At 47.4% G+C, this 26,191-nt stretch overlaps 1 protein-coding gene across 1 annotated transcript in view; it reads right to left on the reverse strand.

Annotated features, from left to right (window-relative positions):
* CEP89 (centrosomal protein 89) overlaps nucleotides 1–26,191 on the reverse strand; it is a 64,072-nt gene that overhangs the window by 15,621 nt on the left and 22,260 nt on the right. The window contains exons 6-16 of the mRNA XM_029925563.1: nucleotides 24,823–24,851; nucleotides 23,879–23,921; nucleotides 22,598–22,816; nucleotides 21,348–21,490; nucleotides 20,388–20,438; nucleotides 20,140–20,223; nucleotides 17,785–17,888; nucleotides 14,130–14,245; nucleotides 11,757–11,937; nucleotides 2,930–3,097; nucleotides 2,197–2,338 (exon numbers count right to left, since the gene is read on the reverse strand). Coding sequence (XP_029781423.1) covers nucleotides 2,197–2,338; nucleotides 2,930–3,097; nucleotides 11,757–11,937; nucleotides 14,130–14,245; nucleotides 17,785–17,888; nucleotides 20,140–20,223; nucleotides 20,388–20,438; nucleotides 21,348–21,490; nucleotides 22,598–22,816; nucleotides 23,879–23,921; nucleotides 24,823–24,851 — 1,280 coding nt within the window. The remainder of the gene's footprint in view (nucleotides 1–2,196; nucleotides 2,339–2,929; nucleotides 3,098–11,756; nucleotides 11,938–14,129; nucleotides 14,246–17,784; nucleotides 17,889–20,139; nucleotides 20,224–20,387; nucleotides 20,439–21,347; nucleotides 21,491–22,597; nucleotides 22,817–23,878; nucleotides 23,922–24,822; nucleotides 24,852–26,191) is intronic.

Raw genomic sequence — 26,191 nt, forward strand, 5'->3', positions numbered from 1 at the left:
CTCTGGCTAGTCCAGCGGGGCAGCGCAGCCGGCAAGGCAGAGGGGAAACGGGGCTCAGCGCAGCCACGGAAAACGCCCGAGCCCAGCACTTGGGTTCGGTGGTGACGTCTTGGGAGTTGGATGGGACAGGGGTGCACAGGCCTGGGCGCCAACCATGCTGCGTCCGAAAGACCCGGAAGGGACTTAGAAATCGCCACTGCCGTGTAACCAGTCTTACCACTGCAAGAAGCAACTATTATAATTAAGAAATAAACCTTTTTTGTAGTCTTAATATAAGTACAGAATGGGAGCTCAAGACTGGCTTAATTAGCATCTCTTTTATTACAAATAAGGATCACACTCCCCCCAAGAGCTGTGTGCTATTTCTATTTCCTCTTATATAAACAATGGCTAAAAGCCTAATGTTCATTATCCTACGGAGGAATTTTTTCTTTTAAAAGTTTTTAATGTTTATTTTTGAGAGAGAGAGTAAGAGAGAGAGGTAGAGTGTGAGCGGGGGAGGGGCAGAGAGCGAGGGAACACAGACTCCAAAGCAGGCTCCACGCTCTGGGCAGTCAGCACAGAGCCCGACGTGGGGCTCGAACTCACAACCTGGGAGATCATGACCTGAGCTGAAGTCGGACACCTAACTGACTGAGACATCCAGGCGTCCCAGAACTTTTTTTTTTTTTTTTTTTTTTTGAGAGAGAGAGACCCAGACCCTGAGTGGGAGAAAGGGGCAGAGGGAGAGAGTGAGAATCGTATACAGGCTCCACACTCTGTCTGGAGCCTGATGCGGAGCTCGATCCCAGGGACGCTCAACTGACTGAGCCACCCAGGTGCCTCCCGAAGGCGGAACTTCATGCCCTCCTAACGGAGGGGACTAAGCCTACCACGGCACATGCTCTCCACACCCCATTCATTTGGGAGAAGCGCTGAGTGAGTGATTCCAAGTTTGCCAACTTCCAAATGTCTCAGAAAATTTGCTAGTTTCCCCTGTCATGACATCCACTAAATTATTATTTCTAAACTTATGTTACCAGAGATTTGCAATGCTGCTCAAACATGTTTAAATGAATGTAAGCAACATGTGTTCAAAGTCGAAAAATCATAAAATGCAAAGAGCATCAATTTTTTTTAAAATTTTTAATGTTTTTAAATTTATTTTTGAGAGACAGAGAGACAGTCCGAGCAGGGGAGGGGCAGAGAGAGGGGAGACACAGAATCTGAAGCAGGCTCCAGGTTCTGAGCTGTCAGCACAGAGCCTGATGTGGGGCTCGAACCCACAAACTGTGAGATCATGACCTGAGCCGAAGTCAGATGCTTTACCAACTGAGCCCCCCAGGCACCCAGCATCGATTTTTTTTTAACTGCCTGTAATTTCACCACTTGAGAGACACCGCTAGGTACCTCCTATTTTGTGGTAAATTCTCTTGGGCTTTTTTCACTGCACTGAGCTTGGCATAGAGTGTGTCTTCTTTCACTGCACAGTCTGCTGCTGACACCTTTTAAAACCAATGTGGAAACACCAAGAATCATGATCTGGGCATCACGCCTGCTGGCTGGGCAGCGCCCCACCACCTAGGAGCACCAGGAATCCACTCGGTCCTCTCCTTGAGACTTGGGTCACTAGAAGCAATGAGGGAAGGACTCTACTTGCCCTTTCCATGGTGCTCATAGTTCACCTTCACAGTACGAAGACACGTCTGCGTGTATGACAGACGCCTGATGACCTATTTGCCTAGATCAACTAATTCCATTAATTTACCTTCTAAAGTATCATTTACCATTATTTAAATTTCTTTATGCTTTTTATTTACTTTTGAGAGACAGAGACAGCATGAGCAGGGGAGGGTCAGAGAGAGAGGGAGACACAGAATCTGAAGACAGGCTCCAGGCTCTGAGCTGTCAGCACAGAGACTGACACGGAGCTCGAACCCACAAACCGTGAGATCATGACCTAAGCCAAAGCTGGACGCTTAACTGACTGAGCCACCCAGGCGCCCCATATTTACCATTACTTAAAAGTTTGGGTTATTTGCCTACGAAAAATGTGTTTCGTCCATGGTTAAAAGCGAAAATTTGGAAGAATCTGAAAATGTGCAGTTAAAATGTAAAAAGATGAAGGCTTTTACGGGTAATTTTATAAAGAAAATATTCTTAAGACCATGTTTGCACACACCTTGCAGTGCACTTGAAGTTAACAAGGCAGCTTACCAAATACAGAAGACTGTCGCGTTCCTGGGTCATGTTCTCGGCCAGGTCAATGACATTTGCCAGGTACTGGTGAGCGGCCATTTCGTTCTCCATGGCTTTTTCCACCTGCTTTTTGAGGGCCTCGATTTTCTTTTGAGAACTCCTAGAGAGCCCCCCAGATGGGGAATAAACAACTCATTAGCCTGAGCGGCTAGGGCAGAGAGAACGTCTGAACCGGAAAACAGCAAGCATGTTAGCATTGAAATGTATTCTTAGGCAACCCAAATCTTCTATTGAGTTTCACGGTGAGAACAGGTCACCGAGTTTAATTTTAAATGGAGCATAATTACTGACTCCGGGCCAAGTCAACAAGAATCACAAAATGCCTAATGCAATTAATAGGCCACTTACATATTATTCTATTAATTTTTTTTGGCTCATGTTCTAAAAGATGCTTCTGAAGAAGGAATCCAGTTACCCCAAAAAGCGTAGGAAATAACTCTGAGGACTTTCAGTCTCAGAGTCATTGTCACTATCAGCCATAAATGAACCACAGGCTCAAGAAATGTTGGCTAATGCTGGTCAACAGCAAAGCCTTTACTGTGCTTCTGTTTTGATACCTAGTAATCCCGAGGATTCTTTTCCATTTTTTAGCCAGTATTAGACAAAGAAAATAAAACGGAATATTTAATTGTCTCTTCTTAATACTAAAACCACAACCAAACCCCCAGCTGGAGAGAAGATGGATAAAAACCTATTTATTTTCCGTGCCCGTTCGAGTTCAGCTCCCAGTGCTTTGTTCTCAGCTGTGAGGCGGTTCTTCTCCAGCACCAGGCTCTTATTCTGCATTTGCAGGACTGCCAGCTTCTCTATCAGGTCTTCCAGCTCAGCATCTCCTTCCTCCTCTTCCTTCTTTAACTTGCTGGCAGATAAAGACATCACAGGCTTGTGTCTGCACTCTGAAGTTAACAGGAGGCAGCCACTGCCAGGTAAGTGGTGGGCAGCCCAGCCCCCGGGCCCGTGGGGCTCCTTGGGAGGCCCCCCCCCCGAAATACCGCCTGCCCCCTCTCGGAGGGCCCGGGATGGAGCTTCTAGACGCTGGGCGTGGCTGGGCACACACCCTCTTTGATGGTAATGATCTCACCCCTTTTTCTGCCCATAACTGTTGTGTATGCATCTGTATGACATACTTTTAAAGTTTATTTATTTATTTTGAGACAGAGTGTTGGGGGGGGTGGGGGAGGGCAGAGAGCAGAGAGAGAGAATCCTAAACAGGCTCTGCACTGACAGCCCCATGCGGGGCTCCAACTGTGAACTATGTGATCATGACCTGAGCCAAAATCCAGAGTCGGCTGCGTAACCAACTGAGCCACTCACGCGCCTCTGTATAGATGTACTTATTTATATCCTATATTCCTTCCAAAAAGAATTTAAGATAGCTTAATTTTTTACACTGTTAAAACTGCCTTCCCAAATCTTAATGCTAAAATGAATTTTATGTCATACTAAAGTCTATGGTTTTATGATAAAAGAAGTAAAAGACTAAAGAAGGCAATTTCAATATAAAATTCTGGCAAAATGATGCCTGAGGAAAGAGTTATTTCTTTACTGGTTCTCTTGGTCAGTTTTCATGCAATACCCAGGCCTGAACAGATAGGACCACACACAGAGGCCACCCAATTCTGAGAAGGGGGAGGTCTCTCTGGATGCTGCCTGGCAAATTTAAATTTAAAACAAAACAACCAAACAAAAGGGTAAAAACAATTTGTAAAGAAAAAAAAAAAAAGTTACCAGGGGCACCTGGGTGGTCCAGTTGGTTAAGCTCAGGTTATGAATTCGCCATCCATGAGTTTGAGCCCTGCGTCGGGCTCTGTGCCGACAGCTCAGAGCCTGGAGCCTACTTTAGAGTCTGTGTCTGCCCTTCCCCTGTTCGCATTCTGTTTCTGTCTCTCTCAAAAAAAATAATAAATTAAAAAAAGGTTTTTTTAAGTTAACAATTAATAGTTGGTGGGAGAAATAGTTACATTATGTATTTATGATTATTGAAGATTTTTAAGTAATTTCCACACCTAACACAGGGCTTGAACTCACAACCCTGAGATCAAGAGTCACATGCTCCACCAACTGAGCTAGCCAGGTGCCCTGAAATAGTTGATTTAAAAATTAAAAAAAAATTTTTTTCTTTAATGTTTAGTATTTATTTTGGGGAGACAGAGTGTGGGCAGGGGATGGGTGAGAAAGAGGGAGACATAGCATCCAAAGTAGGCTCCAGGCTCTGAGCAGTCAGCATAGAGCCCGATGCAGAGTGCAAACCCCCAAATAGTGAGATCGTGATCTGAGCTGAAGTTGGATGCTTAACCAACTGAGCCAGCCAGGTGCCCCTAAAAATATATAATTTTTATTTTTTTAATGTCTTTATTTATTTTTGAGAGACAGACAGTGTGAGCAGGGGAGGGTCAGAAAGAGAGGGAGACACAGAATCTGAAAACAGGCTCCAGGCTCTGAGCTGTCAGCACAGAGCCTGACACGGGGCTCGAACCCATGAACCGTAAGATCATGACCTGAGCCGAAGTCGGATGCTTAACTGACTGAGCCACCCAGACGCCCCAGGATTTTTTTAAATAAAATAAATGTTTCCTTTCCCACCCCTTGGGCATCCCAGAGGAAACTTGTACTAATCATTTCTGATTTTACTTCTGGTGAAATGCTAGGATTTAAAATTTTTTTAATTGTGAAATATACATATAGAAAAGCAAATAAAAGATAAATGCATGGACGCCTGGGTGGCTCAGTCGGTTAAGCGTCTGAATTCAGCTCACGTCATGATCTTGCAGTTCATGGGTTCAAGCCCTGTGTCAGGCTCTGTGTTGACAGCTCAGAGCCTGGAGCCTGTCTTCAGATTCTGTGTTTCCTTCTCTCTCTGACTCTCCCCTGCTCTCACTGTCTCTCTGTCTCTCAAAAATAAATTAGAAAACATTAAAAAAAAGATAAATGCATATTTTAACAAATAATTAAAATAAACTGCCATATAATTATAATATAGGTAAAGAAACAGAACGTTAAAGAAAAACAAGAATAAAACATCTAAGAATAAATTTAATCAAGGAGCAAAACTCTGTCCTCTGAAAACTATAAGACACTGATGAAAGAAACTGAAGACAACACAAAAATACGGGAAGATAATCCATGTTCACGGATTGGAAGAGTACTCCTAAAATCTCCATACTCCCCAAGGCGGTCCACAGACTTAATGCAGTCCCTATCAAAATACCAATAGCATTTTTCACAGAACTCGAATAAATAATCCTAAAATCTGTATGGAAACACAAAAGACCCTGAATAGCCAGGGCGATCTTGAGAAAGGACAAAGGCATCACAATCCCAGATTTCAAGATATACTACAAATCGTATATGCTTATATGGTTGATTAACCCATGGCAAAGGATACGAGAATGCACGATGGGGACAAGACAGTCTCTTCAGCAAACAGGGCTGGGAAAATCAGACAGCAACATGCAAGAGAATGAAACTTGACCACTTTCTTCCATCATCCACAGAAATAAACTCAAAATGAATTAAAGACCTAAATAGGACACCTGAGACCATAGAACTCCCAGAAGAGAGCACAGACAGGAATCTCTTCAATATTGGCCTTAGCAACACATTTACGGATCTGTCGCAGGAGAGGGAAACAAAAGCAAACATAAACTATTGGGACTACACCAACATGAAACGCTTCTGCAGAGCAAAGGAAACTGAATGGGAGAAGATCTCTGCAAATGATATAGCTGATAAGGGATTAACACCCAAAATAAAGAAAGAACTTCTCCAACTCAACACCAAACAAAACCCATCTGATTAAAAACTGGGTAGAGGCCCCCGAACAGACATTTTTTCCGAAGACCTGCAGATGGCCAACAGGCACAAGAAAGGATGTTAACCTGACGAATCATCAGGGAAATGCAAATCAAAACCATGATGAGACCTCACTTCATACCAGACGAGCTCGTACTGAAAAGGCAAGAAATTAACAAGTGTGGGCGGAGAAAAGGGACCTTGCGCACTGCTGGTGGGAAGAGATAAACTGGTGCAACCACGGTGGCACACAGCAGGGAGGGGCCTCAAAGAAATTAAAAATAGAAATACCATACGATCCAGTAATTTCACCTCTGGGTATTTACTCAAAGAAAACAAAACACTAATTCAAAAAGATATACATACCCTTGTTTTCTATTTTATCACTTGTCCTATTTTTTTCTTGCCTCATTTGGACTGATTTTTTTTTTTAAAATCATTCTTTCCCCATACTAGTTTAGAAGTTCTACACATTCTCTTTGCACAAATTTTGTCATGCATATTTTCACACTATAGAACGAATCTACACCTTTCTCCTCTCCAGGATGATGTGGAGACTTTAGAAGACAAACTCCATTGACTCCGTTGGTGATTATATGCTACTACAGTTGCGCATCTGAATTCTGTGTATTTATTTAAAAATTTTTTTTAAGTTTATATCTATTTTTGAGAGAGAGCAAGCGAGATGCACAAATGGGGGAGCAGCAGAGAGGGAGGGAGCAGAGAATCTGAAGCAGGCTCCAGGCTCTGAGCTGTCAGCAAGAGCCTGATGTGGGCGAACCGTGAGATCATGACCTGAGCCAAAGTCAGACACATAATTGACTGAGCCACTGAGGCGCCCAGAATTCTAGGTATTTTTAAATCCCAAAAGATATTGTTTTGTGGAATCGATGTTCACTTACATTTATTAACATAGTCACTGTGTCTTTTTTACTCTTAGTTCTACCTTGTTTCTGATCCATCCAGCACTGAATTATTTTCCTCCTCCTGATGTACACCCTCTTTTAGAATTGACTTTAACGTAGGCTTGCTGGCGGCAACATTCCATTCGGATTTGAAAATATCCTTACTCTGGCTTCATTCCTGAAAGGCATTTTTTCCAGTGATAAAATTCTAGCTCCTCAGGGGTTCTGTTTGTTCCCCACGTGCCGCGTCCCCTGTCACTTATCAAACATCCTGCTGTGACTGACCTCCCCGGAAGGAAAGCTGTCCTCTGCCATTTCGCTAAGATGGCCCTTGATCTAGCCGACCGTGCTTGCGCTCCCGGGGCGAGCGCAGCCCTGGGATGGGGAAGACGCCCCGCTGCCATGTCTCGACTCCACTTAACCACATCCCCGCGTTGCTTCCGGGCCGTCATCCACGGACACCGCGGCCTTGGAGCACTCCACGCGACCTCGTGGCCCCTGCGTCTGGTCCACCAGTTTTCCAGTTCACCAATTCACCATGCTGATATGTCTAATCTTTAGTTAGGCCCATCCAGTGAATTCTTAATTGAGATTATTGTATTTTCTGGTTCTAAAAATTCTGTCTCTTTTTCAAATTCAGTATTGTTAGGCTTTTTAGTTTCCTGAAGATATTTTGGAACCTTTTATTTCTTTAAGCCTAACAGCCACCAGTTGCTTTATGGTCTCTGTCCGGTAATTCTGTATCTGGCCTCCTTATTACTATGTGCTCCTTCAGCTGGTTCCCAGTCACTGTCTGTCGGTCTGTCTGCAGTGTCCTGGACACTATCCTTGAAAGACTCTTAGGAGTAAGGCACCTTCCTCCAGAGAGGACTGGCGGCTCCCCTCACCCTGAGGATGAAGCCCTCCGGAGTCTTAGCTCACGGTCAATCTGTGGGTGCCGGGACTGCCGCATCCTTGATCCACGGATCCTTCGTCCGGGCATGTCCGGCTGTGGGTCTTTTTCGTTTGCTGTACTGGGTACTCTTGCGGGTCCTCGTGGTTAGTCTTCAGAGACAACAAAATGCCTTTCAACTATTAATGTCGGTCTTTTCATTTCCTTCAATCTTCCTTCCTGAGGTTCCTGACGATCTGAGGTTGGACTTCCTGGATGTGTCCTCCATCCATTACCTTCCTCTCCATTCCCAACTGTCTGTCTCCTCATGCTCTAGCTGAATCGACTGATTTGTCTTTTATCTCTTCTTATTTTCTTTAGGTTCTGGCAATCATTTCTAGTCCTGCTCTCAATGATGGTACTTCTTTGAGGGCATTTTATTCTTTTATATCTCCTGAGTCTTTGTATTATCTGTTTCCTTCTATTTATTATTATTATTATTATTCAGTAGACCTCACACTCAGCACAGAGCCCCGTGTGGGACTTGAACTCATGACCCTGAGATCCAGACCTGAGCTGAGACCAAGAGTGGGATGCTCAACTGCCGGAGCTACCCCGGCGCCCCATCTCAGTCCCCTTTGAAGTGAATTTCTCTGCTTATGTAGGTCTCCCTCTTTCATTGAACTTTTACTCCCTTTATATCCAATGATGGCTGTCGTTTGCTCATATCTAGGAGTCTGTTCTTAGTTCAGAATGAAGGGCTGGGTATTTGGAATATATTATATAAGGAGACGACTTTCCTGCCCTGGCGGCTCCCTGAGCAGGCATCTCGCTGGCCGCGGAGCAGGACTCCGTCTACACAGATGAATTCTGTGAACAGTCAGCTGCCCTTAGGCTGGCAGCCCGCCGCCTCAAGAGCCAGAACAAGGCAGGCTTTCCTGGTGAGGATGCCACCAGTCACCCCAAAGCCTTAGCTCGCTCTAAACAAGTCTGCTATCGTCAGAGGTGGGGCGGCGCCCTGGTCTCCTCCTATCACCCATCCTGTAGACCAAACAGTTGTAAGTGATGATAAAAGCCAAAAACAATGTAAGCTTCCAGGCCCTGGTCGGCGGGACAGCTCCCCAGGAACACCACCTCCGCCCTCTCTTGGGCCACAGTCCCTCCCAGGCCAGCTGCCAACAGACAGAACAAGCAGGACAAAATGGACGAGCCACTCCAAGTTCATGACCCGCGCCGCCCTGACCCAGGAGAGAACGGATACACAGGCGCAATCCTGGGTGCTCACCAAGCACAGGTTCGATTTAACCCTTTTCTCTTTTTCTCAGGACCTCGTCTTTGCCTGAGACACAATCCTTTCCGAAACTGCTCCTGAGACTCCCCTCGTTGTAGGAGCCGGCTCAACAGCTCCTTTGCTGCTAACTAGTAACCACTCTTGTACATGTGGAGGATCGCTTATTCCGGGGTCGGGGTGGGAAGGGAGCCCCCACCTGAGGCGACCAGAGGGTGGGTGCACTTCGGCCCAGCTCCAAGGTGTCCTTGGCTGACCTCACGCCTGTGGTCTTCTCCTTCCTCTGCCTGTTTTTCTGCCGTATCTTGGTACAGCCTCTAGACCTCCCCGAATTCACACATTCCATCCCTGATGAAGCCGTGCCCCACTTCCCACGCTACAAGTGCTCTCTCCCAGCAGACACTGCGCCCTCCAGTGGAGAAGCATCAGAGGCAACACCCTCCACGTTCACCCCTACTGCGCCGCCCCTACCCCACCAGGCACCTCTGGGCCCAAAGCCTCCTGGGAAAAGGCCGGCACAAAGGCCTTCGGTCCCTACGAGTTTGCTCTACCACAACGCTCCTCTCCTAATTCCCACTTACAAGAGGCCGCGACATGTCTGCCTTTTCAACGACCATGTCTTCCACTGCCTTTGCCTTAGTGCCTTCCGTTTGAAGGTTTTCATGCCTCCTATCCTCACATCTAGAATGTGTGAGTAAGATACATCCACAAAAAGCATCAGCCACAGGAGTGGGTGTTTGAGGGAAATAAAATCACAAAGATGAACATAACTTCAAAAAACTTTCCTGCCTCTATCGGAATAGCAAAGTAAAGTACAGGTACGGCCCAGACAACATGCAGGAGTACAGTCAAAACACTGTGTTCCAGTAGCTGGAATCACCAGTACTTACGGATGCACCAAACTGAGCACGTCACACGCCCTAGCCCATTATTCCCCACGTCACCCGTCTTAGCTGAATGCCTCACCATTAGAAGAATTATTTCCTCCATTACGAAAGTATTATATTTTCATAATAGAACACATGTAAAAGATTTAAAAACTAAACACAAAGAAAATTTAAATTACCCATTTTGATGGCTAGTTATGCGTGTCCACCTGGCTAGGCTAAAGTGCCCAGTTGTCTGGTCAGACATTAGATGCTGCGCTGCAGGAACTCTGCAGATGTGATTAACACCTATCAGCAGCTGGCTCTAAGTAAAACAGATGACCTCTGCTAAGTGGGTGGGCCCCGTCCAATCAGTTGAAGGCTTTATGAGCCAAAACTGAGGGTTCCTAAAGAAGGGATTCTGCGTCAAGACTGTCACACAGAAATCCTGCCCCAGTTTCCAGCCAGCTGGCTGCCCTGTGGATTCTGGATTCTAGCTCCTATAGTCGTGTGAGCCAGATCCTTAAAATAAATCCCTCTCTCCAGAAACATCTCTATACACACCCTACATATATTCGTCGCTTTCCTGGAAACCCCCAACTACTGATACACCTGTAATTTCACCTGCCAAAGAGAATGTCTGTAAATATTTTTCTATTCTTCCGATCTTTTTTCTATGTACTTATGGCATGTGTGTGTGACCATACACATACGTGTGTTTGTGTATTCATACACATGAAATAAAGACCCACACAGGAGAACAATCAACTCATTCCCATTTGCCTTGGACTTTTCCAGTTCTAGCACTAAAATTCCCACACCCTGGGAAAACCTCCCGCCCCAGGTACACTGAGATGGTCAATCACCTTAATACACATACATACATATACTTTCTTTCCTTTTAAATGAAATTTTCCTTTTAAATAAAATTGTGATCATTCCCTACATAGTTTTATAACCTAATCTCTTCACTTAAAAATATTTTTTTTCCCAGAGCACCTGGGTGGCTCAGTCAGCTGAGCGTCTGGCTTCCACTCAAGTCATGATCTCACAGTTTGTGGGTTCGAGCCCCGCGTCAGGCTCTGTGCTGACAGCTAACTCAGAGCCTGGAGCCTGCTTCGGATTCTGTGTCTCCCTCTCTCTGACCCTCCCCTGCTCGCACTGTCTCTCTCAAAAATAAATAAAACATTAAAAATATATATACATATTTTTTCCCCTGAGGTGCCTAGGTGGCTCAGTCAGTTGAGCCTCCCTTGGTTTTGGGGCAGGTCGTGATCTCATGGTTCGTGAGTGTGAGCCCCATGTTGGGCTCTGCACTGGCAATGCAGAGCCTGCTTGGGATTCTCTCTCTCTCTCCCCGTCTCTCTGCCCCTCGCTTGCTTGCGCTCTTTCTTTCCCTCTCAAAACAAACAAACAAACAAACAAATATCATTTTATGGTTGTATCCTTTAATTTAACCAGCTCCTTATTACTGGACATCCAGGTTTTCAGTTCTACTTTAAATTTTCAGTTCTACTTTAAATTATCTTTGGGTCTAGAACCAATAAAGGATGGAACAGCAGGGGGAAAAGAAATCTCACACACACACACACACACACACACACACACAGTGCAGACAGCAGCTCTCCAGGACGGGCACAGTGCACGGTCGTAATGAGAGATTTACCGCTCTCAGGCCCGGATATCCGTGCTGCTGCGGCTAATGGACTCAGACAACGACGGGGTGACCCCTCCCCACTCCGCCTAAAGCCACACGCACGGTGACACACTCAGACTTGAAAAGCCCGTCTCCTTACCTTTGTAACTCGTTTACAATCGAAGCATGGACGGTCAGTGCAATTTTGCCATCCAAGTGGGTTTTGAGTTCCTGGCACTCAGTACGTAAAACTTCCAGTTGCTCCTTGTTTTCACTTAGCTCCTTTTCTTGGCTCTGGGTTTTAGACTCCAGAAGTATGAGTTGTTTTGTCAGCTTAGAAACTGAAAAACAGACAAGATGGATAAAGACTTGGCACAGAAGACTTCCGAAAAGATGGCCCTTGATTCCTAGGTAACAGCAAGAAGAGCCAGCTCTTAAAAAATGATCTTGAAAAAAATCTTTTGAGGATTTATAAATTAATACCAAAAACCTTGTGCTTAGAAATTACTGTCCCTATATTAAATGTTCCCTAAATATATATTTTCTTACTGGGTCTCAATTTATTTATTATTATTTTTTAGTAGGTTCAATTTAGTGATATCAGAGTTAATAATATATGACGTTAAACAAGACATGATTTTAGCCTTCAAGGAACGGACTTTCCAAAGACTGAAGCCCAGAGTCACATACAGATACACAAGCACAGATGTGCAACATCGATGCTGTCCCTCAAAGTGCATGATTTTCAAGTATTTATACTTTTTTAAAAATTTATTAAAAATAAAATAAAATAAAATTTATTTTTATTTATTTTTGAAAGACAGTGAGAGACAGCACGAGCAGGCGAGGGGCAGAGAGAGAGGGAGACACAGAATCCGAAGAGGCTCCAGGCTCTGAGCTAGCTGTCAGCACAGAGCCTGATGTGGGGCTCGAACCCACAAACTGTGAGATCATGACCTGAGCCGAAACTAAACACTCAACTGACTGAGCCACCCAGGCGCCCCGATTTTCAAGTATTTAGAGACATCAAATACGGCCCAGCTACAGACTGAATTCATTGCTTTTCTTCCCTTTCCCCATTAAGTTATGTTGTCTGTCCTGCATCTAAAGTAAACCAGACGTATTTTCGCCCGTGCGGCACCGCAGTGGTCACGGTGTTTCCCAGGCGGCTGCTGGAGCCAGCGCTCAGAAGTGTTAGAGCACAACCTTAAATCCCCGACTCGACTCCGTGGAAACAGTTTATCAAAATGCACAGCGCCCTCTGGGGAGGTCGGACAGGCAGCTGACTGAGTCAGGCCGAAAGGTTGGCTCTGTTCTCCGTGACCTGAACAACCCCTGCTCCTGCTCAGATCCGCTACATTTAAAGAAATTAAGCTCCGAACAGACAAAATTAATTTTCCCTGGCATCTCTGCTCTTGGAAGCAAAAGCAGAGACTCAACAACTTCCTCCTCCCCACACATTGCCAGGGTGAAGGCAAATGTGTCCGTGCCTCGTGGAGGCGAAGCCTAGCGGACGCCCGGACGGGTGCTCTCACTTTTAAACACGACCTGGCTCGTGGCAACAAATGAAGTGCCAGCCCAGTGGCTTCCGCGGCAGCGGGGGCTCTAGTGCCCAGTGTGGAGAGGGCACGCGTGAAAAAATCAGGAGCATTTCCAGTCAGTTCAGCATCCGCTCTTGATTCCAGCTGGGGTGTGACTCACAGCTTGTGAGCTCGCGCCCCAACATCGGACTCTGCACTGACCTGTGGGGCCTGTTGGGACTGTCTCTCCCTCTCTCTGCCTCTCCTCCACTCTCTCTCTTAAAGTAACTAAATAAACTTTAAAATCTTTTAAAAAGTAACCGGAGCACTAGGGGACACAGAAGGGAGGGGCTCCCGCGGCTCGCGAGGGCGTGTACTTGGCGCTCCTGTCCCGCTCCATTCTCCCTGGAAAAGAATCAGCACAGCACCGGGGGGAACGCCAGGACCTTCTGTGCTGACGAACCTGGGGTTCGACCAAAGTGGAAGAAAAGGCTCGGTCTGGCCCGCTTCCAAGTCCAAGGCCGTGGGCTGTGGGGCTCCTGGGGACGGGGTGCTCCCAGAAGGGATCGGAGGGAGGTACGGCCTTCCAGCAGCCACAGCTCCGACGGACGGGCAAGGGCCCACAGAGGCTGTCCTCCTTCCCACTCAGGTAACAAGTATCAGGAACAGAGCCCTGCCCTGTGTTCAATACTCCCCTCTGGTGACTCTTCCCTCTTGCATGGCACTGGCTGCCCCAGCCCGGTTGTGCGGCCCCGGCGGGCGGCGTCTTGCTTGACAAGGTACACAGGGGAACCAGAAGGGCGCTGCGGAGCCTGAGAGAAAGCACTCAGCGCGGTGATGGTGGGGCGCGCCGTAACAGACAGCGGCACTTCAGTGAAGAACACACTGCAGAAACAGGATTTCCCCCGTTCTTAATCTGAGGGGGTCTCCACCAGGACGGGGGCAGTGCAAGTGCAAAGTGACAGAGCAGTGATATCACAGCCTCATCCTCACGTGCTGGACGGACGGCTCACCTTCCTGGAGACGCTCCTGCTGGGTGTCCTGGACTTTTCTTTGCTGAATCTCCAACTGCTCTATCAGCAACTTGTTTTCCTCTAAAACCAGTTCTGCCTGAGTCTGAAGCTGATGCCTACAATTAATTTACACAATTAAATACTGCCGCTCAGGTACTGAATGATTACAGAGACACTCCAGAGTCCCAAGGAGAGCAAGTGAGGGGCGCCCGGGGGGCTCAGTCAGCTAAGCGTCCGACTTCGGCTCAGGTCACGATCTCCTGGTTCATGAGTTCGAGCCCCGCGTTGTCAGCTGTGCTGACAGCTCAGAGCCTGGAGCCCGCTTCCGATTCTGTATCTCCCTCTCGGCACCTCCCCTTCTCATGCTCTCTCTCAAAAATAAAAACATGAAAACTTTTTTAAAAAAGTAAGAAAGCAACTGATGTGTTGTAGGTAATGAGTACCGAGACAAGTTTCAATACTAGGCAGGTTCCAAACACAGTCAGTCCTACCGCTCACATTAAACTGGGGGAAAGGACAGTCATATGTGTTAATTAGGAACTGCTTCAGTTACTTTTTAAAATGTCATGTTTCATCTAGAGAAGCAGAGAAGAATGCCATAATAAACTCCGACTTGGATCAGTTATCCAGTGGCCACTGTTGTTTCATCTATGTAAAACTCCAATCCCAAAAATCACTGGATTATTTTGAAACCCGTGGTTAATTAGAATTTAGGAAGAATTTAGAAAGTTCCCATTCTTTCTTTATTTGAAAGAGAGAGAGCCCACAAGCAGGGGAGAGGTGCAGAGGGGGGTGAGGGGGAGGGGGAGAGAGAGAGAATCTCAGAGCAGGAGCCACGCTCGGCAGAGAGCCCAACGTGGAGCTCCATCCCATGATGCGGGATCATGACCTGAGCAGAAATCAAGCATCAACCCTTGCAGGCTCCCCAGAAGTGCCCATTCTGACCGAGAAGTGCTCACTTACGATCGGTAGCATGTCTGCCCCCCAGGCAGCGACTGTTCAAAGCCCCGGGCCGGGGTCGTCAGCCAGACTAAGTACTAGACGTCTCCAGCCTGCATCTCACATGAGCAAACCCTTCCCTTACAGAGGGTGCGAAGTGAATCCCAGCCCGGCTCAGCCTTCACGATTGAAAATCCCACTCAGAACGAGCTCAGGGAGCCGTAGACATCTGGTTAAATGCTTCCCATTCAAGGCAAATGATAAACCAGTAAATTATCTCAATTTTTCACTTTAAGCTCAAAAAGGGAAGTGGAGGAAGGAGAGAAAGCTGAGAGGAGTCAAGCTATGGCAATGACCTCACTCGATCCTTGGGGCCAACGATGGGTAGGGTGCCGCCCTGATGTCCGAGGGGTGCGGAGCCCCGCCCCCCGCCCCGCCCCCATAGCTGCCCGGCCCGACCAGCCCCACCTCCTCCAGCCCCACCTCCTCCGGTTTACACTGTGGACTTTCTCAGGATTCTTTCTTCTCCCTCTTCTTTTCTTCTTTCCCCACCTGCTTCCCTCCTTCCTTTCTTTCCCTTACACCATTCTTTCTGTCTTTTCTTTCTTTTAAATAAAAGGGATTCTCTTATTTCTTTAAAAAAAAAGTTAAGACCTTAGATTTAGTTTAACACTCCCTCCCGTTTTAGAGGTAAACTGAGGCCCGTGAAGCATGAGGTATGCCAGCTGGTCAGAGGAAGTCAAGAAAAGAAATGCAGAGTTTAGTTGTGGCCCAGACGTCCATGGAGAAATTACGTGAAACTAAGGAGACAGCTTCCACTGAAGTGTGGAGTTGGCGTGCCCGAGTCTCTGGCGGGGACGTCCCACACCTGACACCGCGTGGGGACAGGGAGCAGCGGCCAGGGAGGCCAGGGAAGGGCACGAGTGCCCGGGTTGCAGGGGCGGCAGGAGATCTGCCCACAGGTGGAGCATCTCCAAGACCCTGCACAGACCTCCCGTCTCCCGACCCAAGGCACGGACCGCCACCCCGGAGCAGGGCACCAAGTGCAAGGTGCACGTGGGGATTTTGAAAGTGTGGTCATCTCTTTTGTTCATTTATTTGATTTTGAGGAGCAGTAACCAGGTTTGACCTGCATTTATACACAAGGTCGCAGGAAAACTCCCGGTTCTCTCGAGGGCTCTTGCAAGCAGTCTGACTGACCTGCTTTCTAGGGTGCGACTCAGGCAGGGCTGGGGGGGGGGGGCACCCTAGGAACCCTGACAGAAGAAAATCCAAGTTCAACAGGGCCCAGGCCGAACCCGAGGGACACATCAGTGACATCACATCAGGGAGAACCCACCTAATGGTAGGAATGCTGCTGGCTCTTATTCCAAATTCCTGGACATCACATATGGAAAATACTTTAATTCTTTTCAATTAAAACATTTGAAAATTACTAAGTCTAACATAGAAAAAACTCTATGTGAATGGTTTTAGATTTCTTTTTTTTTCTAAAAATTTTTTCTAATGTTTGAGTTTTTTTTTTTTAATTTATCTTTCAGAGACAGAGAGAGACAGCATGAGCAGGGGAGGGTCAGAGAGAGAGGGAGACACAGAATCTGAAGCAGGCTCCAGGCTCTGAGCTGTCAGCACAGAACCCGACATGGGGCTCGAACCCACGAACTGTGAGATCATGACTTGAGCCGAAGCGGGACGCTTACCCGACTGAGCCCCCCAGCGCCCCCAGCTTTAGCTTTCTTAGTCTTGCCTGGATATTGCCTTTAGCCTTTTAAAGACATTTACCTTCACGTATTCATTGACAAGGCACGTGTTGCTGCTGTGCAACCAGGACGTGGCCTTGCCCTTGGAGAGCTCACCAAGGAGAACAGTAAGCCTGATGTGGAGACCCACAGGTTGGCATAGCCTGGCAGGTACCAGGACAGGGCGTGTGTTTAAGGCTGCATCAGAAACTGAGACGAGGGAGCAGTGAAAGCATTCTGCCTCCAGGGGGCGCTGCTGATCAGCATCGTTGGATCCGGGCGTTGGAGGCGGCAGAAGGGGCATTCCGGGGCGAGGCAGGAGCAGCAGAATGAAAGGCCACAGAAAGGCCAGGGCAGATGGGAGCTGGCTGTACAGAGCCCATCCTGAGCTTCCTGGGCTAAAGCCCTGGGAACAGTCACGGGGACAAAAAGGATGTGACTCAACAGGTTTGGAATGGGAAAACTGTCCTGGAGAATATAACATCAGAACACAAAAAGGGGAAGAGAGTAGATAGACTTCAGGTTTAAAAACCTATTTAAATTTTATTTTATTTTTTAAAGTTTATTCATTGACTTTGAGAGAGCGAGAGAGCGTATGCACGCATGTGAGGAGGAGAGCAGCAGAGAGACAGGGAGAGAATCCCAAGCAGGCTCTGTGCTGTCTGCACAGAGCCCGACTAGGGCTCGATCTCAAAGAACCATGAGATCGTGACCTGAACCGAAATCAAGAGTACGACGCTTAACCTACTGAGCTACCCAGGCCCCCCTAAAAACCTACATAGAATTTTAAACATAGTCTTTAAAATACAAGTTTAGAATAGCTCACGTTTTCCTGCACCTTATTAATTTCTTAGAAACTTTCCCTGAAAATATTTTAGTTAAAAAAAGGAAATGTATTTGGTGATTTAATCAAGCTTGTTCCTACTGTCTCGTTTCCTTCTGAGCCAGCAGAATACCGGAGACCCAGCACCACTTACCATTCCTCGGCGGTGACGGGACTGCTCTTACACAGCTCCTGATGTAGCCCTTCATTTTCCTTCACCACTTCCTGGACTCGCATCCTAAACACCCGCATTTCCTCCTGAAAGAAAATGTATGTAAACTGTAACACACACAAACACACGTGGCGCTATTTCTCAGCCTTAGCGCTGTCGTCGTGGCTCAAGTCAAAGTCAGCAGCTTTCTAGCAAAGTCTCACAGCACCAGCTGCCTGCCCTCAGGGAGCTCCCAGTCTGGCGGGAACCGGGACACAACCACGACGCTGAGTACCAGGGACAGAGAACCTCAGGTTTCAAACATTTAATTCATGATTTGATGACATTTTTCTATGAGTGCCAAAAGTTGGGGGGGAAAAAAAAAGGCAGGGCAAAAGAAAAAGCGAGATGCTGTGAACACTGTAATTTTTCTCTTGTTTCAAGATTTTGAGGATAAATTGGAAAATTTTAGGTAAAAGAACTTTTCATCTGAATTAAAGGATAGGGGTTAGAGTTTCCTAATTTTTTTAACGTTTATTTATTTTTAGACAGAGAGGGAGAGAGAGTGCTAGTAGGGAAGGGGCAGAGAGGGAGATGGAGGGTCCGAGGCAGGGTCTGAGCTGTCGGCACAGAGCCCGAGGCGGGGTTCAAGTCCGCCAGCCGGGAGATCATGACCTGAGCCGAAGTCGGATGCTTGACCGACTGAGCCACCAGGAGCCCCTGGGTTCTCCTAATTTTGACCCTTTATGATCATGAGAAAGCCTCTCCTACATGAAGCCGTCAGCCAGGACAGCCCCATCCGTCATTAGCCCAACCGAGGACTGATGTGACAGGGCCTGCTTTCGCCCCCGACACTGTGTTCATGGCTGGGCCTCCTCTGTCACTGTTTTTCTCAGGCAACCCTCGGCCGGCTTCAGTGCCGTGTGGGTCCTTCAGCACAAGAGAGCCTCAGATGCCCATGTTCATTCCTCTCCCGGCTCTTAGACATTTATGCTTCTACCGTTTAACTTAACTGTGCCAAGTAGCTTCCCTTCCCTTTCTGCCCAAACATAGTCCCCAAAGGCTGACAGCGCTTGTACAGAACAGGGCTCAGGCACACGAAAGCCCCCAAGCCAGCTGCTTGTTTTGTAAATAAAGTTTTATTGGAATACAACCACGCCCATTCAGCTGCACTTTGTCTATCGCTGCTTTCATCCTACCACAGCGGAGCTGAGGACTTGCAAACAGAGGCCACATGGACTGCAAAGCCTAAAGTGTTTACTAAACGGCTAATTACAAAAAGTATTTCCAGACTCCTATTTTAGACGGGGCACCAGATTAATTTCATTAATTGTTTGGCTTGATAGTTATTTAGTATAAGATTAATTCATCCTTGGGGCACAGTGTGTCTCAGCTGGTTAAGCATCCAACTCTTGATTTCAGCTCAGGTCATGGTCTCAGAGTTTGTGAGATCAAGCCCCCACGTAGAGCTCTGCACTGAGAGGGCAGAGCCTGCTTGGGATTCTCTTCCTCTCTCTCTCCCCCTCCCATCTTGTGTGAGTATGTGCCCATGCTCTCTCTCGCTCTCAAAAAGAAAAAAAAGTTAGTTCACCATCTTACAAAATTAAGTTTCCAACAGGAAGTCTAGAAGGGAAGGTTTAAAACTGTGTTACGTGGACCATGTACATGGGACAGTATAACAAGGAAGTGGGTGACTTCACAGCCCTCCCAGCCCGAGTCCGGAAAACCCAAAGTTTTCTCTCTGGATCCTTCCAACTCCAGAGATCTCTTTGGTCACTTAAATGAGCAGCACGGAAAGGATGGGACCTACCTATTAACACCCACGCAGCCTTGGCCGCCTGCATAAGGACACTGGGCTCAGCTGCCAGTGGCCGTTCCCACAACGGAGGTGAACAGGCGGAAATGGAGAGACACCTGGCCTCCTGACCACTACCAACAGAACCGGACTTCCTGGGGTCTGCTCTTAAGTCAGCCCAACATATCGCCGGCCCACCGGCCCCAGGTCTGCCCGAAGGTCCCCTCTGCAGTGGCGTCTGTGGCAGCAGGGCGCCGGCGCCACTGCTGTCTTCTTTGCACACCCAGAGCCCGGCCCACCTGGCGCTGCCGGCCTGGGAGTCTGGGCTTCCGAGGCAGCACCATCCCATCCCCCACCCCGCTCATCTATCCCCGGCACCCCTCCTGCCCCACCAACCCCTCCCTCCCTCCCTCCTTCCTTCTCCCCCACTGCACTCCTTCCTTCCTTTCCCCCCTCCCTCCAACATCTGAGTGCCCAGGAGATGCTGGGCACCCCTACCTTCAGAATGTCTCTTCAGCGTCTGACCTTTTATAAACCTCGTCCTGAGACACTTGCCAGCCTACCTGGAGGGTGGCGCTGAGCTCATCCTTCTCTTTCATCCTGTCCTCGTAGGCCAGTAACAAGGGCGACAGGTACTTTATATCCAACTGAACGGAACGGAATAAAGAAGGTTACCGTAGGTCTCACATCTGAACACAATCAGCACACTTTTAAAAAGGTAAGAAAATCTACTTACTTTGGAATGGCTTTTAATAGCTATCCCATTATAGCCCAGAAGACAAGGGCCTGAGATGAAATAACTTTCACTTACCAACCAGGGAGGTATGGGGCCCTTTGATGGGAGGCCATCGATATTTAAGGTCTAAGAAACAAAGCACATAGTAAAGGCAAATTAAACTACGCTTCCTCTTCTGATATTTCAAGCCTTACATATGTTTTTAAATTAAGTTTTAAATCAGTTCTACTATAATAACATGCAGTGTTACAGTAGTTTGAGGTGTACAGAATAGGGATTCAACACTTCCGTGCCACAGCCGGCGCTCATCCCGACGGTGCCCTCCTTGGTCCCCGTCACCCGTTTCCCCCGCCCCCACACCCCTCCCCTCAGTTTCTTCTCTGTAGTTAGATGTCTGTTTTTTTGTTTGTCTCTCTCTCTCTTTTTTCCCCTTTGCTCATTTGTTTTGTCTCTTAAATTGCACATATGAGTGAGATCATATGGTATTTGTCTTCCTGTGACTGACTCCTTTCACTTAGCGTGATGCCCCTCAGCTCCGTCCATGTTGTCACCAAGAAGCCTCAGAGATTCTTACTCTGCACCGAGCAACTGCAGTCTGCGCATCTACATGTACATATGTGCATGTATGGACAAATGACCAATTTTTTCTAAAGTGTTTGAGAGTAATTTGCAGATATGATGCCCCCTTTCCTCTAAATACTTCAGTGTATATTTCCTAGAAACAAACATTCATTGACTCACCCATGGTAACATAAAAATCAGGAAAGTGGGGGAGGTGCCTGGGTGGCTCAGTCGATTCAGTGTCCAACTCAATTCGGCTCAGGTCATGGTCTCCCAGTGCGTGAGTTCGAGCCCTGCACTGGGTGCGGCGCTGACAATGTGGAGCCTACCTGGGGTTCTCTCTCTCTCCCTCTCTCTCTCTCTGCCCCTCCCCCACTCAGGCTCCAGTGCAAGTGTGAGAGAGAGAAAGTGATTCAACAGCGAAGGCTAAAAAAAAAAATCCAAAGACTGATATTTTAAAATTGAAAACATTACCTCTTCCTCGGGTAAATGCCTGAATTTTGTCTGATATCTACTCAGTTCTACATTCAAACGATGGACAGTCATTTTCAGCCCGTCATTTTCATCCACGAGTTCTTGAGCCCGCTTTCTTAGATAAAGTAGTTCAGGTGCAGCAACTATGGGGGAAAAAAGAACTTAATATTAAAGGAACTTACATCAAACTGATCATGATTTTATATAAATTACTACCATCTGCTCTTTTTTCCCTATTGGGCTCAGAGGCAGTGGAGGACAGATAGATAAATATTAATGAATAAAAGTTATGAAGCTTTTTAACACTGTGTTTTAGAAGTTTATGCACATACAATGAAAGTAAAATGAAAACTTTAGATTGGAAAGAAGTCACTGTTTCAGATGACATACAGTTTCAGATGATAATACACAAAATAAATGGAAAATTTATTAAGACTAATAACCTTCCCATAGAATAGTAATATCCCATTAGAAAACATAAAATAGATCCCAGGGGAATTTGCTGGCTCAGTTGGTTGAGCCTCCAACTTTTAGTTTTCATTCAGGTCATGAGAGGACCGTCGTGAGATCAAGCCCTGAAGAGTCTCTCCCGCCCCCTCCGCCCCTCTCTCCTGCTCACGCTCTCTGGCTCTCTCTCTCAAAAAATAAACAAACAAACAAAAAAAGAAAATAAATTCCATAAAGTAACAGCACAAAGAATATAAAGCTACAGAAATAAATATGCCTCAGGGAATGTTTGAGTGGCTCAGTCCGAATTTTTTTTTAATGTTTATTTATTTTGAGAGAGAGCGAGAGAGAGCAAGCGTGCGAGCATGAGGGGGGGGCACAGAGAGAAGGGGCTCCAGGCTCTGAGCTGTCGGCAGAGTCTGAGACAGGGCTCGGACTCTTGAATTGTGAGATTATGACCTGAGCAGAAATCGGACACTGAACCGACTGAGCCCCCCAGGTGCCCCGCCTCAGTCCGACTCCGGATATCTCCCGTTTGTGAGCTGGCGCCCCACATCGGGCTCTGCACTGACAGTGCCTGGGATTCTTTCTCTCTCTTTCTGCCTCTTCCCAACTGACGTGCTCTTTCTCTCTTTCAAAATAAATAAATAAACTTAAAAAAAAAAGAACCTTAAGTATCATAATACAATAAAAACACTAACATCAGCAAATACTACAACATAAAATAGTAGCTTTCAAATAAATGTGGAAATCAGTGAGCTCTTGTCTGTCCCTTTAATAAAGAGCGCTGCGGCTGCCCCCACCTTCCAGGGAGGGCGCCTTCTCGGCCTCTCTCGACTTCCGAGTTTCTTTTTCCGTTCTTCTCAGTTTTAACCGTAGTCCTTTCATCGCTTGTTTTACTGTGCTAAGTTCAAGCGTAAGGGCTTGATTTGCATCGCTGAGATGCAAGTTTTCTTCTTGTATTTCCTGGAACTTCTCCCGGGTTATTACTGAACATCTCTGCCGTGCTCTACTGGTTATATCTGGAAACGTACAGGCAAAAAGGTTTTTTAAATACTGATTTTTACTATTTTACATCAAAACTGTAAGAGACTTTACTTCAAAAACCATGTGAGTCACTTCTTCGTGTCCAGCCTCATGCTCATGCTCAGTCCCTACGAAGAGAGCGGCCTACACAAGAGTGAGTTCGTGGTCCGTTGGGGCCACAGTGAGTCACAGGAAGAGGCAGGAGCCCAGGGAGGCCCTTGAATTTCACAATATGTAAAGTGGGGGTTCTGTCCTGCAGGCTGCCAGGAGCCAGAAAAGGTTTTTGGGCAGAGGTGTGAAGAGAAAGAGGCTCTGCTCTCACATGAGTCCGTGGAGGCAGCAGTGAAGAAGATGAACAGGAATGAGGCAGGGAGGCCGGAGGCCCCCAGAGTGGGGGCAGAGAGGAAGGGACATATGAGAGAGAGCAAGAGAGATTGGGGGAGACGCTCGCAGAGGTCACAAGAGGTAAGGACTGCAGGGTGCCCCCTGGCCCGGGCGCCTGTCACTGAAAGGAGGACGCAGAGCTTGGGGGTGGGGCAGACGGGGCGGAGGGCTCTCCACGGGGGGCAGGTGAGGGCTAGCGGGAGGACTGGTGGCTCCAGATAGCCTCCCTGACCCCTGATACACGCATATCCAGTCGCTAGAACACGAAAGGGAAGCCTAAGAAATGAGTAACTCCGCAGCGACACTGAAAACAGGAGGGCAACTCGGAGGCATCCCGGAAAGAAAACACTGGAGACTGGACTGGAGACGGGAGCTACCGCTGAAACATGCCCGGAGAGGGCAGCGAGAAACCGTGGGGTGCTTCCCGGCCTGTGCCTTGCCCTGGCAGGCGGTGCGGACACAGGGTGGCCCCCATCTGCACACACCGGCCTCCCGGGGCCTGAGCACATCCCAAGGGGACATCCATCCACCATTCAATGTCTGATCAACAGGTGCCTCGCCTCCCACATGCAGTAATGGGACAGAAAAAGTGACTTTTATTTTAGACAAGGTACTTCTGGGTAGTCTCTAAAAGAATAAGTTGTTCATCCTAACTGAATTTAAAAGGCAAATACCTGGGGAGGGCGGAGGCTTTCCACGTGAGGGTGGTTTTTCATCCTAAGGAAGGAAGAACAGCGCTGAATGAGGAGTCCCAGCGCCCCCTGCAAACACCGGCGCAGCAGCTGGTCTCCGCCGATCAAACCATCGAACACGCTTCTTCCCTTCACTTGGCTCCTGGAGTTCGTAGCCTGCTGCAGCTTTAGACACTCTAATACCCGTTGTTTGTTTTAACTGAATCTTACACCTTAAGGGTCTTCCCCTCCTGGGGGCTCCTCGGCGGCAGTAGAGGAGGCCTGTCCAGGCCTTCCTGCTGACTTCCCCCCGTGAGCTCAGCCCCTGTGTTCTCACATGTAGGTCTCACGAGCGTCAGGCCGTCAGTTCAAGTTCGGAAGCATGAGATGGGGGGGCTGTGGGTGAACTCTAACGGGGCTTTTCTTCCTCGGCATCAGCAAAAAGACCCTACAGGCTACAGAGAAGCACATTTCCAGTGCTGAGAAAAGCGTATGATCTTCCTTTTCGCCCCAAAATTCAGAGGGAAGGGAAAGCTTTGACCTTCCGCTCATTTTTCCATTAGACACTGATCTGATATTAAGTTTCTAATTGCTGCCAAAAAGGCAGATAAGGTTAAAAATGAACTCTATGGTGAAATCTTTAATTTTTAAATTTCTATGGCATCATAGGATTAAAACCTAAGTTAAGACTATTTAGTTCTGTGTTTGGAAATCTGTTATTTCCATAGTTGCAAATTCATTATTATCTATTCATTCCTAACCTCTCATTTTTAAACTACGGAAAATATGAGTTTCTTCAGGTTTTAAAAGTATTTAAACTAAAACATTTAATGGGAAAGGGCTCTTAAGGGAAGTTTGTCCCCCTACAAATCACAACAGTTGTTTTTAAAATGATGGTGGAAATTCTATTTATTAAGAAAATTGGTTTTAAAAAAAGAGAATCTTACCTTTAAATTCAGAACCGAATGTTTGCCATCTGATCAAAAAGAGAGAGGGAGAGGAAAACTTTTTAAAAGCAGATAAAGACAGGTGGCAGGTCACCAGAGCACGGTCACGGGAGCGGGGCTTCTACCGAGGAGCTGCTGCGCTGAACAAGCCCCCGGCCTGTGGGGTGGGGGCAGCCTCGGTGGGCAGGGCCCCACCCACCTGCTCCCGCCCTTCTCCTGGAGCCCCACCCCCACCCCAGGATCACGTGATCGCAGTGACTCTGAGGCGTCCGTGCCTTCCCATCACTGCCCCGCCCCCTCTTCTCTCCACAAGGCCCCGAAGGTGCAGGTGCGGAGGCGGAGGCTCGACTCCTCCCTGCCTGAAGTAGCACCTGACCTGGTCAGACTCAGAGCTGTTCCTTGAACAAACTGCCCGGGGACAGAGGTGAAATCAAACCTTGCCCAGTGATCACTTTTAATTTACAAATACACATCTGTGATGAAGGTCCTTCCTGAGGAGGGTAATCTTATGCCCCGGGGTGCCTGGACCCTTTATTGTAGCGAGAAGTTGGCTGTTCTCACCTTGTACAGTCAATTCACAGAGTGGAAACAGCTGGATGAAAATAAATTAGAACCAAGAGAACTCAGAAGGACAGACAAAAGTGCTTAAAGATACATAACAGATTGTAAATCTACTTCCTGGTTCATTACGATTACCAGCACTTGAACAATACTGACCCACTATGTGTATCTACACTTCCCATCGAATGTCCTGGGGCGGCCTAGACTGCGTGTTACACAGACGGACAAAATCCTGCCTTGTCCTTCCCAGTGGGGCCTAACGAAGCCACTGTGACCGCCACCTCCTGGAGCTGCAGCGGTAACTATGCTGCCTCTGGGGGTTCCCCTCCGCACCCCAGACTGCAGCTCCCCATCTGTGCGTCCTCCCCGCGAACTGGAATGTGAGGGGAGCGGCCTGTGGCTCTGTCATCTCCGGCACATAGTAGGTGAGCATCTGATGAGCAAATGTGTAAACTGATACAAAAAGACTTCGCATTTTAAGCAATCTTTGCCATGGCTTTGATTTGGTATCGCACGCTACAGCATCAGACCTACTGCTTATATTTAATGGAATCTTGGGTGCCGCCTCTCCTTAAACTGCTCAGGAAACAAAGCTGAGGAAGGGCAGGGGGTTCGTGAAGAATGGCAGATGCTGCCAGCCGTCGTGGGTGGGCCACGGGCACATGGGAGTTCAGTTTACTATTTACTTTTGTACGTTTGAAAGTTCTCATGATGAAAAGTTTTAAAGGGCAATTCATCTATTTTCCTAAAGAAAATAATCATGTCTATTGTATCTCAGTCACAGATGTTTCAGAAGCAAGAACCAGAA

This window comes from Suricata suricatta, chromosome 16, assembly GCF_006229205.1.
Source record: "Suricata suricatta isolate VVHF042 chromosome 16, meerkat_22Aug2017_6uvM2_HiC, whole genome shotgun sequence".
Lineage (NCBI taxonomy): Eukaryota > Metazoa > Chordata > Mammalia > Carnivora > Herpestidae > Suricata > Suricata suricatta.